The 15,622-nt window shown below is 41.7% G+C and overlaps 1 protein-coding gene across 1 annotated transcript in view; it reads right to left on the reverse strand.

The window, feature by feature from the left end:
• Positions 1–1,440: 1,440 nt before the first annotated feature.
• Positions 1,441–15,622, reverse strand: part of plcl1 (phospholipase C like 1) — a 342,480-nt gene continuing 328,298 nt past the window's right edge. Inside the window, exon 8 of the mRNA XM_072261611.1 lies at positions 1,441–2,146. Coding sequence (XP_072117712.1) covers positions 2,103–2,146 — 44 coding nt within the window. The 3' untranslated portion in view covers positions 1,441–2,102. The remainder of the gene's footprint in view (positions 2,147–15,622) is intronic.

The following is a 15,622-nucleotide window of genomic DNA, read 5'->3' on the forward strand; positions in this document are numbered from 1 at the left end:
AAATCAGATTGAATCATAGATTAAAGCAATACTTATCTGTCTTTATTTGCTTGTGGTATGTGGACCAGGGATATGGTCTAACTCCACTTTGCTCAGTTACTCCTCCGCTGCAGGATCCATCAAGTCAAGATCCATCTCCTGCTGTTAGTTGTGTAATGACCTTTCTTCCTTCTCCAAACTGTGTACCCAAAGTTGAAATGTTCAGTAGGATATTAGAGATGGATTTCTCATTCATAGGAGGAAAAGGAGAATGGATCAGAGGAGGGAGCCGGGACAATGTATTTATTTTAACTTACTTTTCAAACCAACCATTGCCTTCCTACCAGTTGAAACTTGCAGTGAAGAATGAAGCTGGGGGCTCAGTGCTACTCTCTGTCTGTTTGTTGTATGCCAATGTGTGCTTCCCACTTTCAGTTTACCCTACTGGAGGCAGCCATGCAGAGTGTCAGTCTCTCCAGAGTGCAAACCTTGGCACTTTTGACCAACTTCTATTGATGCGCAGTGGAGAGTATCCTACCTGGTTGCATCATGGCCTGATATGGAACCACCAGGAATAGGAAAGGCTACAGAAAGTTCTGGATACAGCCTAGTCCATCACAGGCAGAGCCCTCAACACCATTGTACACAGGCATCAAACCCACCCCCCTGTACAAAAAGACAGCGTTCTGATCGTCAATCCCCCTCTCCCCTGCACAAAATGGAACAAAAACATTGACCACAAACAACCCCTCCCCCAAACAAGTAACTAACAGAACACAACAGAACATCTCCTTCCAAACCCCCTCCCCTTGCACGACAAAACGGAAAAGGAACGGGCGCTAAAAAACACAGAATAGAAAATCTGTAAGTTTGAAAATGTCCACAGTCCATAAACGTAACAGTCCAGTCCATAAACGCAGAACCACGATGCCATTCTCTGATATCACCAACATTCATCGAAAGAGTGGGACACCACATGAGCGCAGAGGCCTACCCGCCTGCCGCAGCTCACAGATTCCTTCTCGGGCAGAAATCAAAATGAAGGCAGTCAGTGCTGAACTCTCACTTGCCATGTACATTTGCCCCAATGTTTCAATCTTCCTTGAAGCTTTAATCAGCGATTAATGGACACTTTAACTGGCAAAATGGAGCTGAACATTATAGCTGTTTAAATTATGGACCTGTATTCCCAGACCTCTTTATTCTACCACACTCCTCAGTGCCTTACTGTTCACTGTGTTAGACCTACCCTAGTTAGTCCTATCAAAGTGCAAAACCTGGCACTTGTCTGCATTAAATTCCATCTACCATTTTTCAGCCCATTTTTCCACTGATGCAAATCCCTCTGCAAGCCATAATAGCCTTCCTCACTGTTCACTACACCTCCAGTCTTGGTGTCATCCACAAATTTTCTGATCCAGTTAACCACATTACCATCCAGATTGTTGATATAGATGACAAACAACAATGGACCCAGCACCAATCCTTGCAGCACACCACTAGTCACAGGCCTCCAGTCAGTGAGGCAACCATCTACTACCACCCTCTGGCTTCTCCCACAAAACCAAAGTCTAATTCAATTTACTACCTCATCCTGAATGCCAAACAACTGAACCTTCTCAACCAACCTCCCATACAGGGACCTTGTCAAATGCCTACTAAAGTCCATGTAGACAACATCCATTGCCTAGCCTTCATCCACATTCCTGGTAACTTCCTCAGAAAAAACAATAAGATTGGTTGTACATGACCTACCATACACAAAGCCATGCTGACTATCCTTATCAGTCCATGTCTATCCAAGTACTTATATCTCCTGTCCCTTAGAATACCTTCCAATAACTTTCTCGCCACTGATGTCAGACTCACTGGCCTATAATTTCCTGGCTTATGTTTAGAGACTTATTAAAAAGAATAAAACAACATTAGCTATCCTCCAATCCTCTGAAACTTCTCCTGTCACTAAGGCTTTTTAAATATCTCTGCTAGGCCCCAGAAATTTCTGCACTTACCTTCCGTAGGATCTGAGGGAACACCTCGTAAGGCCCTGGGAATTCATCCATCCTGATCTGCCTCAGGGTATCAAACACCTCCTCCTCTGTAATCTGTTTCAGTCCATGAAGTCAATGCTGTTTTGTCTCTCTTCTATAGATTCTGTATCCGTCTCCTGAGTAAATACAGATGCAAAAAAAATCTATTTAAGATCTCTTTTGGTTCCACACAAAGGTTACCATTCTGGTCTTCCAATTTTGACCCTTGTGATCCTTTTGCTCTTAACATACTTGTAGAATCTCTTAGAATTCTCCTTCACCTTGTCTGCTAGAGCAAATTCATGCCTTCCCTTAGCCCTCCTGATTTCTTTCTTTCTTGCATTTTTATACTCCATAAGCACCTCATTTGTTCCTACTTGCCTATGCCTGTAATGAACCTCATTTCTTCTCTTAACCAGGGCTTCAATAACTCTTGAAAACCAAGGTTCCTTACACTTCTTATCTTTATCTTTTATTGTGACAGGAACATACAATCTTTGTTCTCTGAAAATTTCATTTTTGAAGGCCCTGCACTTTCCAAGTACACTTTTGCCAGAAAACAGCCTATCCCAATCCATACTTTTGAGATAACTTCTGATACCATCAAAATTGGCCTTTCTCCAACTTAGAATCTCAACCCACGGACCAGATGTATCTTTTTGCTTATTTACTTTGAAACGTCTGTCACCTGCCCTGTCTCATTCCCTAATAGCAGATCCACTATTGCAAGCTCTCTCATTAGGATTTCTATGTAATGATGAAGAGAAAATTTTCCTGAACACATTTGACAATCTCGATTCCATCTAGTCCTTTTACAGTATGAAATTCCCAGTTAATTCATGGAAAGTTAAAATTACCTACTATAAAACACGTTATGTTTCTTGCAGCAATCGGCAATCTCTTTACTAATTTGTTCTTTCAAATCCCTCACAGTTTGGTGGTCTATAATATTGCCCCATTAATGTGGTCATACCTTTCTTATTTCTCAGTTCCACCCATAATGCCTCACGAGTTGATTTCTCCAGTCTGTCCTGACTGAACATCGCCGTAACATTTTCCCTGACTCCTCCTCCTTTAATCCCCCCACTCTGTCACATCTAAAACAACGGTACCCCAGAATATTGATCTGCCCGTCCTACCCCTCCTACAACCAAGTCTCTCTAATGGCCGCAACATCATAATTCCAGGTGTTGATCCATGCTGCAAGCTCATCCGCCTTTCCTGTGATACTTCTTGCATTGAAATATATGCAGCTCAGGACTCTAGCTGCACCACGCTCAACCTTTTGATTCCTTACTTTGTCTGAAGTCTTCCCAACATCTGCCTCCACAATCTCTCCACTAACTGTTGCCTCCCCCTGCAACTCTAATTTAAACCCCGCCCTGCAGTATTGACAAACCTCCCCACTAGAATATTAGTCCCCCTCCAGTTCAGGTGCAAACAGTTCCTTCTGTACAGATCCCACCTTCCCTGGAAGAGAGCCCAATGATCCAAAAATCCAAAGCCCTCCCGCCCACACCAACTCCTTAATCAAGTGTTAAACTGTATAATCTTCCTTGCTCTGGCCCCACTAGCACATGGCATGGGTAGCAATCCTGAGGTTACAACCATGGAGGTCCTGTCCCTTTAAGTTAGCGCCTATCTCCCTGAACTCTCTACACAGAACCTCATCACTCACCCTATCCATGCCATTGGTGCCTACATGGACCACGGCCTTTGGCTGTTCACCTTCCCACTTAAGAATACGAGGTCTCGATCTAAGCTGTCCCAAACCCTGGCACCCAGGAGGCAACATACCATCCAGGAACCTCATTTTCACCCACAAAAACCCACCGTCCGTTTCCCTAAATAATGAAGCCTCTATCATCACAGCGCACCTCATCTCCCCCCCTTCCCTCTGAGACACAGAGACAGACTCAGTGCCAGAGACTCAACCACTGTGACTTTCCTCTGTTAAGTCAAACCTCCCCCTGGCAAACAGTATCCCCCTGTTGTTGAGAGGGATGGCCACAGGAGTACTCTGCACCGTCTCCTTAATCCATTTCCTCTTTCAGATTGTCACCCAGTTTCCTGTGCCCTGTACCTTGGGTGTAACTACCTCTCTATATGTCCTATCTATCAGCCTCCCGAATGATCTGGAGTTCATCCAGTTCCAGCTTCATCTGCTTAACGTGGATTCTTAGGTTGTTAATTCAGACAATAAAATTCACTTTATGTTTCTACATACATGTGATAAATAAACTAATCTGAATTTAGATAGTGAGACTCTTAGTACTCCAATCATTTTAAAACAATGCATCGTTCCAAGGCACGGAAGATTCATGGCAATCTACGGCCATCTGTTAGCTCCTTACAGCTGGAATGCAATCATAAAAAGCGTGGGAAAAAATTCAGGCTTCCCCTACTGGGATTTTTGTCTCAACAGCTTGGCTTCTCTGTTAAAAGAAGAAAAAGACTGAGATAAGGGAATAAAATGTCAGACTGCATGAAAATGAAAAGTGGTAGCTTTACACATAAACAAAAGTGAAGATAAAGTCAACGTACTGCAGTGCAGAGAGTGTGGGAAATTAACTGGGTGGCTTAGAAAGTATTTTGACAAAGGAAGATGAAAATTTACTAACACTAACAGATACTCAGTTGAAAACTGAATGAAGATAAACAAATCAAGAAGACTGAAATTGAGAAATGAGGGAGTGGGAATTTTAGTGAAGTGGGAAATACATGGGGAGGATGCACTGTTGCCCCAAACAACTTTCATTTGCGTAGACCTCTAATTTAGAAGATAAGGATTTCACAGGTCCATTAATGAACAAATATTTGACAGAATACGTGTGGGCTATGAAAACGGATGGTGAGGTGGAGCCATGTACGGTATAAGCAGGATAGATATGAACAATGTTACCAAGGAGCAGCAAATTGATGAAAAAAGAATCAAAGTTCAAGAATTCTAAGTAAGTGTAATAAATTACTAATAAAGTAAAGGTAAATTATTGAAGGACTTCCAAGAACAACAGAGCAGGGATTGAGAAAAGAAGCTCTTGCTTGTGACATTCCCGCTAAGACCGGAAGCATAAAAACTGAAACAAAGGATTATGGCTAATTAAGTAACAGTGGAGAGATGTTGGAAGAGAGTAAGAAAACAGTATAGGGGTGGGAGATCAGCAATGATTGAGCTGAATGACCTTCTCCTACTTCTATTTTTAAGAGGAGGACGTGACAAGGTGCTGATGGATTCAACATCGTTTGAGATAAGAGATAAACAATAATTCCCTTCACATTACTTGAGCTAGGCTTCCAGTTCCTGGGGAGAAGAGCGGACAATAAAAGGAGGTCAATGGGAATTCTAAAATTATTGCCGGAGGAGACATCAGTTACTGAGTACGGTGGTACAAAGAAAATAGAATTACATTCTCTAAATGTGCTTAGGAATCCTTCTTTAAGCTGTATGTAAAAAGATCTTGGAGAAGTAATTTTTGATCAAATTATGACTAACAACATATATTTGCTAATAACAAGTGTTGTCTTGGGAACTATAACCATAGTTTAGGTGTATAAGATTATAGGAAAACATTACAGTGAGAGGAAGAAATTGGCATGAGGCAGATTCTCAAAAGATGACGTCTAAGAAACTGAGTTCAGCTTTAATGAAAGCCTTGCAGGCAGGAGAGCAGATAGTGAGTGGGACAGTTTAAAAGGGAGAATGTGAAAATTTTAAATAAGGCAATCCATTTAAAAAGGCAATACTCTAGACTTCAGAACATTCTGCGTAAATAAGCAAACAGATAAGAGAGGTCTAGGCACTATAAGCATACTAAAGAACACCACATGACAGAAGAAGCGGTAGACATAGGTGTAATTACAATGCTTAGAAAGGCAATTGGACAGGTACATAGAAATAAAAGGCTCAGAGGGATATGGGCCAAATGCAAGCAAGTGGAAATACCTTGATCAGCATGGACTAGTTGGGCCAAAGGGCTTGTTTCTAAGCTTTATTGCTTTCTATCAGTAAGGCATGAAATTAAGAAAAAAAAGTGAAGAGAGGAATGTAGGAGGAAGATACTATGGAGAGAGAAATAAAAAAATAACAAGGAAGATTGAACTATTTCCACAAAAATATGAATAGATAAATGGAAAATGGCTCAATAAGGTGCAAGACCATTGATAGGGGATATTAAACAAATACTTCATCCAAAGAATTGAATTAGTTTATTACTGTTACATGTACCTAAGGACAGTGAAAAACTTGCTTTGCATGTCTTCCATACAGATCATTTCATTAAAACAGTGCATCGAGAAGGGAAAACAATAACATAATGAAGAATAACGCTTTACAACTACAGAGGACGTGCACTGCAGACAGACAATAAGGTGCACATGCATAATGAGGGAGCTTGCAAGGTCTAGAACCCATCTCATTATACTAGATGACTGTTCAATAGTCTTATAATAGTGTCCTGCTCAGAAGATGACCTGAGCTTGGTAGCATCTACCATCAGACTTTTGTATCATCTGACTGATTGGAGAAAGAGAACAAAGAATGTGTACATAGGTGGGATCTTTGATGATGCCGCCTGCTTTACTGAGGCAGTAAGAAGCATAGACAGAGTCCACAGAAGGGAGACTGGTTTCTGTGCTGTGTCGGGCTGTGTTGACAATTTCTGTAGTTTCTTGTGGTCACGGGCAGAACAGTTGACATACAAAGGCATGTTGCATCCATGTAGGATTCTTTCCATGATACATCAATAAAACCTGGTGAGGTTCAAAGAGGACATAACAATTATTTTTTTGGCAGCCTAAAGAAGTAGAATCACTGGTGAACTTTCTTAGTCATGGTTGGGCCAGAACAGGTTATTGGTGATACACCCTCCTAGAAACTTGATGCTTTTATCCCTCCCGACCTCTGCACCATTGACATAATCAGGAGCGTATGCAACCCCTCCCCCGATCCAGTTCCTGTAATCAATGACCAGATCTTTTGGATTGCTGACGTTGAGGGAAATGCTGTTGTCATGGCACTATGTTACTTGGCTCTCAGTCTCCTTCTGTACTAAGTCATCGTTATGTGAGATTTGGCCCACTACAGTGGTATGACGTGCAAACGTTTAGATAGAGTCAGAGCATGCAGTTGCAGAGAGTACAAAAAGGGGTCTAGGGGTCAGAGGACATTGCTCTCTGGGGGACCTGTGCTGAGACTGAGGAAAATCCTGAATTGGTTAAAAATCAGTTGAAAAATATGATAAAGTATTAAACAACTAGGAAACACAAAAGAGAACAAAGGTTCTGTGATCAGGTAAGGTATACCTGATCAACCCGAGGGTAATTAAACAAAGGATTTTATTAAATAGTGTATTCAATGACAAGAATAGTGTATTGGAGGAGTAAAGAATGGCTGATGTGATATAATAACTTAAATCAGTAAACACAGGCAATTATCTTAAAACTGCTGGAATATTTAATTAAAATTAAATTACTTAAGAATATATAGGTTGAGAAAACAATTAGAAACAACAAACTTAAATTTCAGAAGGGGAGATTGCCTTTCCTAAATGCTGGGTGGATTACCGTCAGTGACAGATATGGTGGATAGCAGGAAATGCAGGACATGGTGCAAATACCCCATGAAAGAGTGGGTTAATTGACTATGATGTCTTGGAATGTGGAAACAAGTTGTAAATCTGATGCTGTGCTTGTTCAGAAAAAAAGGGATACTAAAAAGCCATTAGTTGTAAATATTTATGATCATGAGTGGATGGGACAAAATTGTTCTGAACAAATTGTTTCCACATGTACTTCTCCAGTGGGGCAGAACTTGGGAATTTACAAACAGTTAAGGATCTAAAGGAAATTCTCAGTAATTAATTACTAATAGCCTTTAGAACATGACTTCTCCAAAGGGAATACTTGAGCAGCGACATTAGGGACCAGGCCTTTGAAATATGGTTTCAATTTGGCAGCTGAGCATCAGAATTAGGTTTCTGTAGGGTTATGGAGTCGTAGAATAACACTGGGTGTAAATAGGCCCTTCAGCCCTGCTGGACCATGCCAACCACGGCATTTTCCCTGTGAGTCCCAGTTGCCTACGTTTGGCCATTAACCTTTCAAACTCTTCCCCTCCACGTACCTATCCAAATGCCTCCTAAATGGTACAATTTTACCCACCTCAGTCACTTCATCTGGCAGCTCATTCCAGATATCCAATACCCTTTGTGTAAAGAAGTTATCCCTCAGGTCTATTTTAAATCTCTTCTGGCTTATCATGTATCCGTGTCCTCTAGCTTTGGACTACTCAACCCTGGGGAAAAGACTATGACTGCCCACTTTATCTTTAACCATCACGATTATATAAACTGCTGAGGTTACCTGTCATTCTCCTACACTCCAGGGAGTAAAGATCCAGCATGGCCAACCTCTTCTCTAACTCAGGCCCACTAATTCAGGCTCACCTTTGTAAATCTCTTCTGCACCCTCTCCTATTTGATTGTGTCTTTCTTACAATAAGGTGACCTGCCAAAGCAGCCTTACCAAAGACACTATATATAACTGCAACAATAATGGCCTCACTCCTAAACTCAGTGCCCAGACTTGAAACACATTAAGGTCAGCAAATTCTCAGGGTCAGACCAGGTGCACCCGAAGACCTTATGAGAAGGGAAGGGAAGAAATTATGAAGGCCCTGGTAGAGACATTTGCTTTGTTGCTAGCCACTGGTGAAGTTCCAGAAGACTAGCAAAAATCTATCTCGCTAGTTCCCACCAAATCCAATGCACCCTAATCTTCCAGATCAGTCTGTCATGCAGAACCTTGTCTATATGGACTTTAGTAAGGCCTTTGACAACGTCAACTGCCCACCAGTCTCTACCCACTTAGTTACCTGTTCAAAAAAACCCTAAGAGATTCATCAGCCATGACCTTTCACATGCTGACTATTCCTGATCAGGCTTTGACTTATCCAAGTGATGTTAAATCTTTTTCCTCAGAATTCCCTCCAGTAACTTCCCCACAATTGAAGGCAGGCTCACCAGCCTGTAGTTCTCTGGTCTGTCTTTGTACTACCCTTGCTGAGGTATTACAACATCAACTAGACAGTCAGCCAAACTCCATTCCAAAATGACATGAGATTCACGGTTTAGCATACTAGCTCCATGGGTTTATTACAGATTCGATGGCGTGACATAGTGAATAAGGAGCGAAACTGAAAAAAAAAATCACTGCAGTTATCATGTTGTTCCGTTCAAACAAGTAAATATACACAGATAAATAAAAACAGTTAAATTTCCTGCAGGTAAACATTATACGATTCCAACAAGCAATTACTGCAGGTAAATTGCATGTGTAAACCATTGGCATCTAGGTTAGCATCTAATAAACTCAAAAATAACATTCTATTTCAGCAAAATCTTATTTATATCTGCTAATGTATCTGAAGAAGTTCTTGGCGTTACCTTCAACCCTGCATCTCAAATCCATTTCATGCCCTCTTTTTGCCCTGTTGATTTCCCTCTAAAGCCTGCTCTTAAACTTTCTATATCTGTTTAAGGATTTATTAATACATAACTGCCTGGAAGCATTCTATGCTTCCTTACCAGAGCCTCAAAATCTCTCAACAGCTAGGATTCACTGAACTTTGTATGGCTACCCTTCACCCTCAACATGACCCATTTCAAATCCTCCCTCCTTCCAACTATTCCTTTACCTGTAAGTAGAGTTACCCAGTTGATCTCAGCTAGATCCTGCCTAATGACCTCTATGTTGGCACTGTTCGAGTTCAGAACTTCAACCTGAAGACGTTTTCTATGACTATTTTAAAGTTATTTGTGGTCACTGGACCAAAGGTACATCCTAAGTGACACTTAATTTACTTGGCCTCCCTCATTTCCTAAGAGGCAGGCCAGTATTACTCCTTCCCAAGAAGGGTCCTCTATATATTGCCTGAGGAAACTGTCCTGATCACACTGCACAAATTCTGACCCAGCCAGGCCCTTTGCACTGTGGAAGGTTCAGTGCAAAAGAGACAGGTTGCACCTGAACCCAAGGGGGACAAATATTCTCATGGGCATGTTTCTTAAAGCTGTTCAGGAGGGTTTAAACTAATTTGGCAGAGGTACAGGAACCGGAGTGAGGGGCGTCAGAATAGGACGGATGGTGAAAAGGCAAAGAGCGCGCAGTCAGACTGTCAGGAAGGGCACGCAGATGATAGAATAAAATTGCAGCCAGCAGGATGAGTATAGGTGCTTTAGGGATGGAAAATCAAAAAGGGTAGCAAATACAGTACTCAAAGTGTTATACCTCAATGCATGGAGTATAAGAAATAAGGTGGATGATCTTGTTGCACTTTTACAGATTGTCTAGAATGACGTTACGGCCAGCAATGAATCGGGACTGAAGGATGGTCGTAGTTGGGAGCTGAATGGCAAAGGTTACACATTGTATCAGAGGGGTAGAAGGTAGGCAGAAGGGTTGACGTGGTTCTGCTGATAAAGAATGGCATCAAAACATTAGAAAGGTATGACGTAGGATCAGAAGAAGTTGACTTCTTGTGGGTTGAGTTAAGAAACTGCAAGGGTAAAAGAACTCTGATAGTTATATATAGGCCTCCAAATAGTAGCTGAGAGGCAGACTACAGATTACAATGGGAAATAGAAAAGGTGTGTCAAAAGGCAATGTTATTAAAGTCATGGGGGATTTTAACATGCAGGTAGATTGGGAAAATCAGATTGGTAATGGATCTCAAGAGAGTGAATTTATTGAATGCCTATGAAATGGCTTTTTAGAGCAGCTTGTCATTGAGAATACTAGGGGATCAGCTGTACTGGATTGGGTGTTATATAATGAACCAGAGACAACTACTGAGCTTAAGGTAAAGGAATCCTTAGGAGACAGTGATCACAATATGATTGCGTTCAACTTGAAATTTGATGCGGAGAAAGTAAAGTTTGATGTAGCAGTATTTCAGTGGAGTAAAGGAAATTACGTTGGTATAAGAGAGGAGTTGGCTAAAGTAAATTAGAAGGAGATGCTAGCAGAGATGACAGCAGAGCAGCAATGGCTTATGTTTCTGGGAAAAATGAGGAAGGTGCAGGGTAGATGTATTCCAAAAACAAAGAAATACTTAAGTGGCAAAATAGTACAACTGTAGCTGACAAGGGAAGTCAAAGCCAATGTAAAAGCAAAAAAAAGGGCATACAACAAAGCAAAAATTAGAAAGCAACTAAAAGAATTATTAGGAGGGAAAGATGAAATATGAAAGCAGACTAGCAAACAATATCAAGGTGGATAAAAAAAAGTTTTTTCAAGTATATAAAAAATAAAAGAGAGATGAAAGTGGATTATAGGACTGCTAGAAAATAAGGCCGGAGAAATAATAATGGGGGATAAGGAGATGGCAGATGAACTAAATGACCATTTTGCATCTGTCTTCACCATGGAAGACACTAGCAGTGTGCCAGGTGTTGAAGGGTGTGAGGGAGGAGAAGTGAGTGCAGTTACTATTATAAGAGAGAAGGTGCTCAAAATGCTGAAAGGCCTAAAGGTGCATAAGTTAACTGGACCAGATGAACTGCACCCGGGTTCTGAAAAAGGTGGTGGTAGAGATTGTGGAGGCATTAGTAATGATCTTTCAAGAATCATTGGACTCTGGCATGGTTCCGGAGCTCTGGAAAATTACAAATGTCACTCCACTCCTTAAGAAAGAAGGGAGGTAGCAGAAAGGAAATTATAGACCAGTTAGTATGACCTCAGTGGTTAGGAAGATATTGGAGTCAATTGTTAAGGATGACCTTATGGAGTACTGGTGACACAGGACAAGATAGGACAAAGTCAATATGGTTTCCTAAGGGGATAATCTTGCCTGACAAACCTGTTGAAATACTTTGAGGAGATTACAAGTGGGATAGATGAAGGGGATGCAGTGAATGTTGTATATTTGGATTTTCAGAAGGCCTTTGACAAAGTGCCACACATGAGGCTACTTACCAAGTTAAGAGCCCTTGGTATTACAGGAAAGTTACTGGCGTGGTTAGAGCATTGACTGATTGGTAGGAGGCAGCAACTGGGAATAAAAGGATCCTTTTCTGATTGGCTGCCAGTGACCTGTGGTTTTCTGCAGGGGTCAGTGTTGGGACCGTTCCTTTTTATGCTCTATATCAATGATTTAGATGATGGAATAGATGGCTTTGTTTCTAAGTTTGCAGATGATACAAAAATTGGTGGAGGGGCAGGTATTGTTGAGGATACAGGAAAGTTGCAGGAGGACTTGGACAATGTTAGGAGAATGGGCAAGAAAGCGGCAAATGAAATACAATGTTGAAAAATGCATGGTCATGCACTTTGATAGAAGAAATAAATATGCGGACTATTTTCTAAATGGGGAGAAAATCCAGAAATCTGAGATGCAAAGACATTTTGGAGTACTTATGCAGAACACCCTAAAGGTTAACTTCAGATTGAGTTGGTGGTGAGGAAGGCAAATGCAATGTTAACATTCATTTCAAGAGGTCTAGAATACAAGTGTGTAGGGATATGATGGTGAGGACTTATAAGGCATTGGTGAGGCCTCACCTTCTGTGTACTGTGAACAGTTTTGGGCTCCTTATCTAAGAAACAATGTGCTGGCATTAAAGAGAGTTTGGGGAAGGTTCACAAGGATAATTCCAGGAATGCAAAGTTTATCATATGAGGAACATTTGATTGCTCTGGGTCTCTACTCACTGGAATTTAGAAGAATGAGGGGGATGTCATTGAAACCTTTCGAATGTTGAAAAGCCTTGACAGAGCAGATGTGAAAAAGGTGTTTCCCATGGTGGGAGAATCTGGGACAAAGGGGCACAGCCTCAGGATAGAGGAGCATCCATTTAAAAAAGAGCTGCGGAGAAAATTCTTTAGCCAGAGGATAGTGAATTTGTAGAATTTGTTACTACAGGCAGCTACGGAGGCCAGGTCATTGGGTGTATTTAAGGCAGAGTTTGACAGGCTCTTGATTGGCCACTGCATCAAAGCTTATGGGGAAAAGGCCAGGGAGTGGGGCTGAGGAGGGAAGAAAAAAGATCAGTCATGATTGATTGGTGGAGCAGACTTAATGAGCCAAATGGCCTAATTCTGCTCCTATATCTTATGGTCTAAATACCAGGAAAATTGGAAGCATAAATTGGCAACAGATGTTCTCAGGGAAATGTACGGAAGAAATGTGGCAAATGTTCAGGGGATATTTGCGTGGAGTTCTGCAGAGCTACATTCCAATGAGACAGGGAAAGAATGGTAGGGTACAGGAACCATGGTGTACAAAGGCTGTTGTAAATCTAGTCAAGAAGAAGAGATTATGAAAGGTTCAAAAAACTAGGTAATGATAGAGATCTAGAAGGTTATAAGGCTAGCAGGAAGGAGCTTAAGAAAGAAATTAGGAGAGCCAGAAGGGGCCGAGAGAAGACCTTGGCGGAAAGGATTAAGGAAAACACTAAGGCATTCTACAAGTATGTGAAGAGCAAGAGGATAAGATGTGAGAGAATAGGACCAATCAAGTGTAACAGTGGAAAAGTGTGTACGGAGCCAGAGGAGATAGCAGAGGTGCTTAATGAGTACTTTGCTTCAATATTCACTACGGAAAAGGATCTTGGCAATTGTAGGGATGACTTACATTGGGCTGAAAAGATTGAGCATGTAGATATTAAAAAAGAGGATGTGCTGGAGTTTTTGGAAAGCATTAAGTTGAATAAATCACCGGGACCGGACAAGATGTACCCCAGGCAACTGTGAGAGGCGAGGGAGGAGATTGCTGAGCATCTGGCAATGATCTTTGCATCATCAATGAGGACGGGAGAGGTTCCAGAGGATTGGAGGGTTGCGGATGTTGTTCCATTATTCAAGAAAGGGAGTAGAGATAGCCCAGGAAATTATAGACCAGTAAGTCTTATTTCACTGGTTGGTAAGTTGATGGAGCAGATCCTGAGAGGCAGGATTTATGAATGCTTGGAGAGGCATAATATGATTAGGAATAGTCAGCATAGCTTTGTGAAAGGCAGGTCGTGCCTTATGAGCCTGATAGAATTTTTTGAGGATGTGTCAAACACATTGACGAAGGTAGAGCAGTAGATGTAGTGTTATAGATTTCAGCAAGGCATTTGACAAGATACCCCATGCAAGGCTTATTTAGAAAGTAAGGTGGCATGGGATCCAAGGTGACATTGCTTTGTGGATCCAGAACTGGCTTACCCACAGAAGGCAAAGACTGGTTGTAGATGGGTCATATTCTGCATGGAAGTCGGTGACCAGTGGTGTGCCTCAGGGATCTGTTCTGGGACCCCTATTCTTCGTGATTTTTATAAGTGATCTGGATGAGGAAGTGCAGGGTTGGGTTAGTAAATTGGCTGATAACACAAGGGTTGGGGGCATTGTGGATAGTATGGAGGACTATCAGAGGTTACAGCAGGACATTGATAAGATGCAAAACTGGGCTAAGAAGTGGCAGATGGGGTTCAACCCAGATAAGTTCATTTTGGTAGGTCAAATATTATGGCAGAATATAGTATTAATGGTAAGATTCTTGGCAGTGTGGAGGATCAGAGGGATCTTGGGGTCAGTGTCCATAGGACACTCAAAGCTGCTGCACAGGTTGACTCTGTGGTTAAGAAAGCATACGGTGTATTGGCCTTCATCAATCATGGGATTAAGTTTAGGAGCCGAGAGATAATGTTGCAGCTATGTAAGACCCTAATCAGACCCCACTTGGAGTACTGTGCTCAGTTCTGGTTGCCTCACTACAGGAAGGATGTAGAGACCCTAGAAAGAGTACAGAGGAGATTTACAAGGATGTTTCCTGGATTGGAGAGCATGCCTTATGAGAATAGATTGAGTGAACTTGGCTTTTTTTCCTTGGAGCAATGGAAGATGAGAGGTGACCTGATAGAGGTGTATAAGATGATGAGAGGCATTGATCATGTGGATAGTCAGAGGCTTTTTCCCAGGGCTGAAATAACTAGCATGAGAAGGCACAGTTTTAAGGTGCTTGGAAGAAGGTACAGAGGAGATGTCAGGGGTAAGTTCTTTTACGCAGAGAGTGGTGAGTGTGTGGAATGGGCTGCCGGCGATGGTGGTGGAGACGGATACGATAGGGTCTTTTAAGAGACCCCAGGACAGGTACATGGAGCTCAGAAAAATAGAGGGCTATGGGTAACCCTAGGTAATTTCTGAGGTAAAGATATGTTCGGCACAGCTTTGTGGGCCAAAAGACCTGTATTGTGCTGTAGGTTTTCTATGTTAGCATTGCCCTAGCACCATTAGCACTATCCTACTATTCTCACAACTATGTGGAATCCCTTGACATAAATCCTGCCTATTCTGAATCAAGGAGTGAGAATTTACAGACAACACAATTAACTTTACCTTCTCACAGAAACCTTTGGTTTTTTAAAGAGCTGCTCTCACTACCCAAACCTGGGCCACTAACTCCACCTCTTCACACAAAGGTCTCAATTCTCCACTCTAACAGTGACCACACACACAATAGCCGCTCCAAAATGGCCAACCACTTGACCCTAGCTTATTTTCATTGGTTGGTGTCTATTAGCTAATTAGCCAAACAATTATTAACTAATAATTTGGAAATGTGCCTCTTTTAGGTT

This window comes from Mobula birostris, chromosome 6, assembly GCF_030028105.1.
Source record: "Mobula birostris isolate sMobBir1 chromosome 6, sMobBir1.hap1, whole genome shotgun sequence".
In the NCBI taxonomy this organism is placed as follows: Eukaryota; Metazoa; Chordata; class Chondrichthyes; order Myliobatiformes; family Myliobatidae; genus Mobula; species Mobula birostris.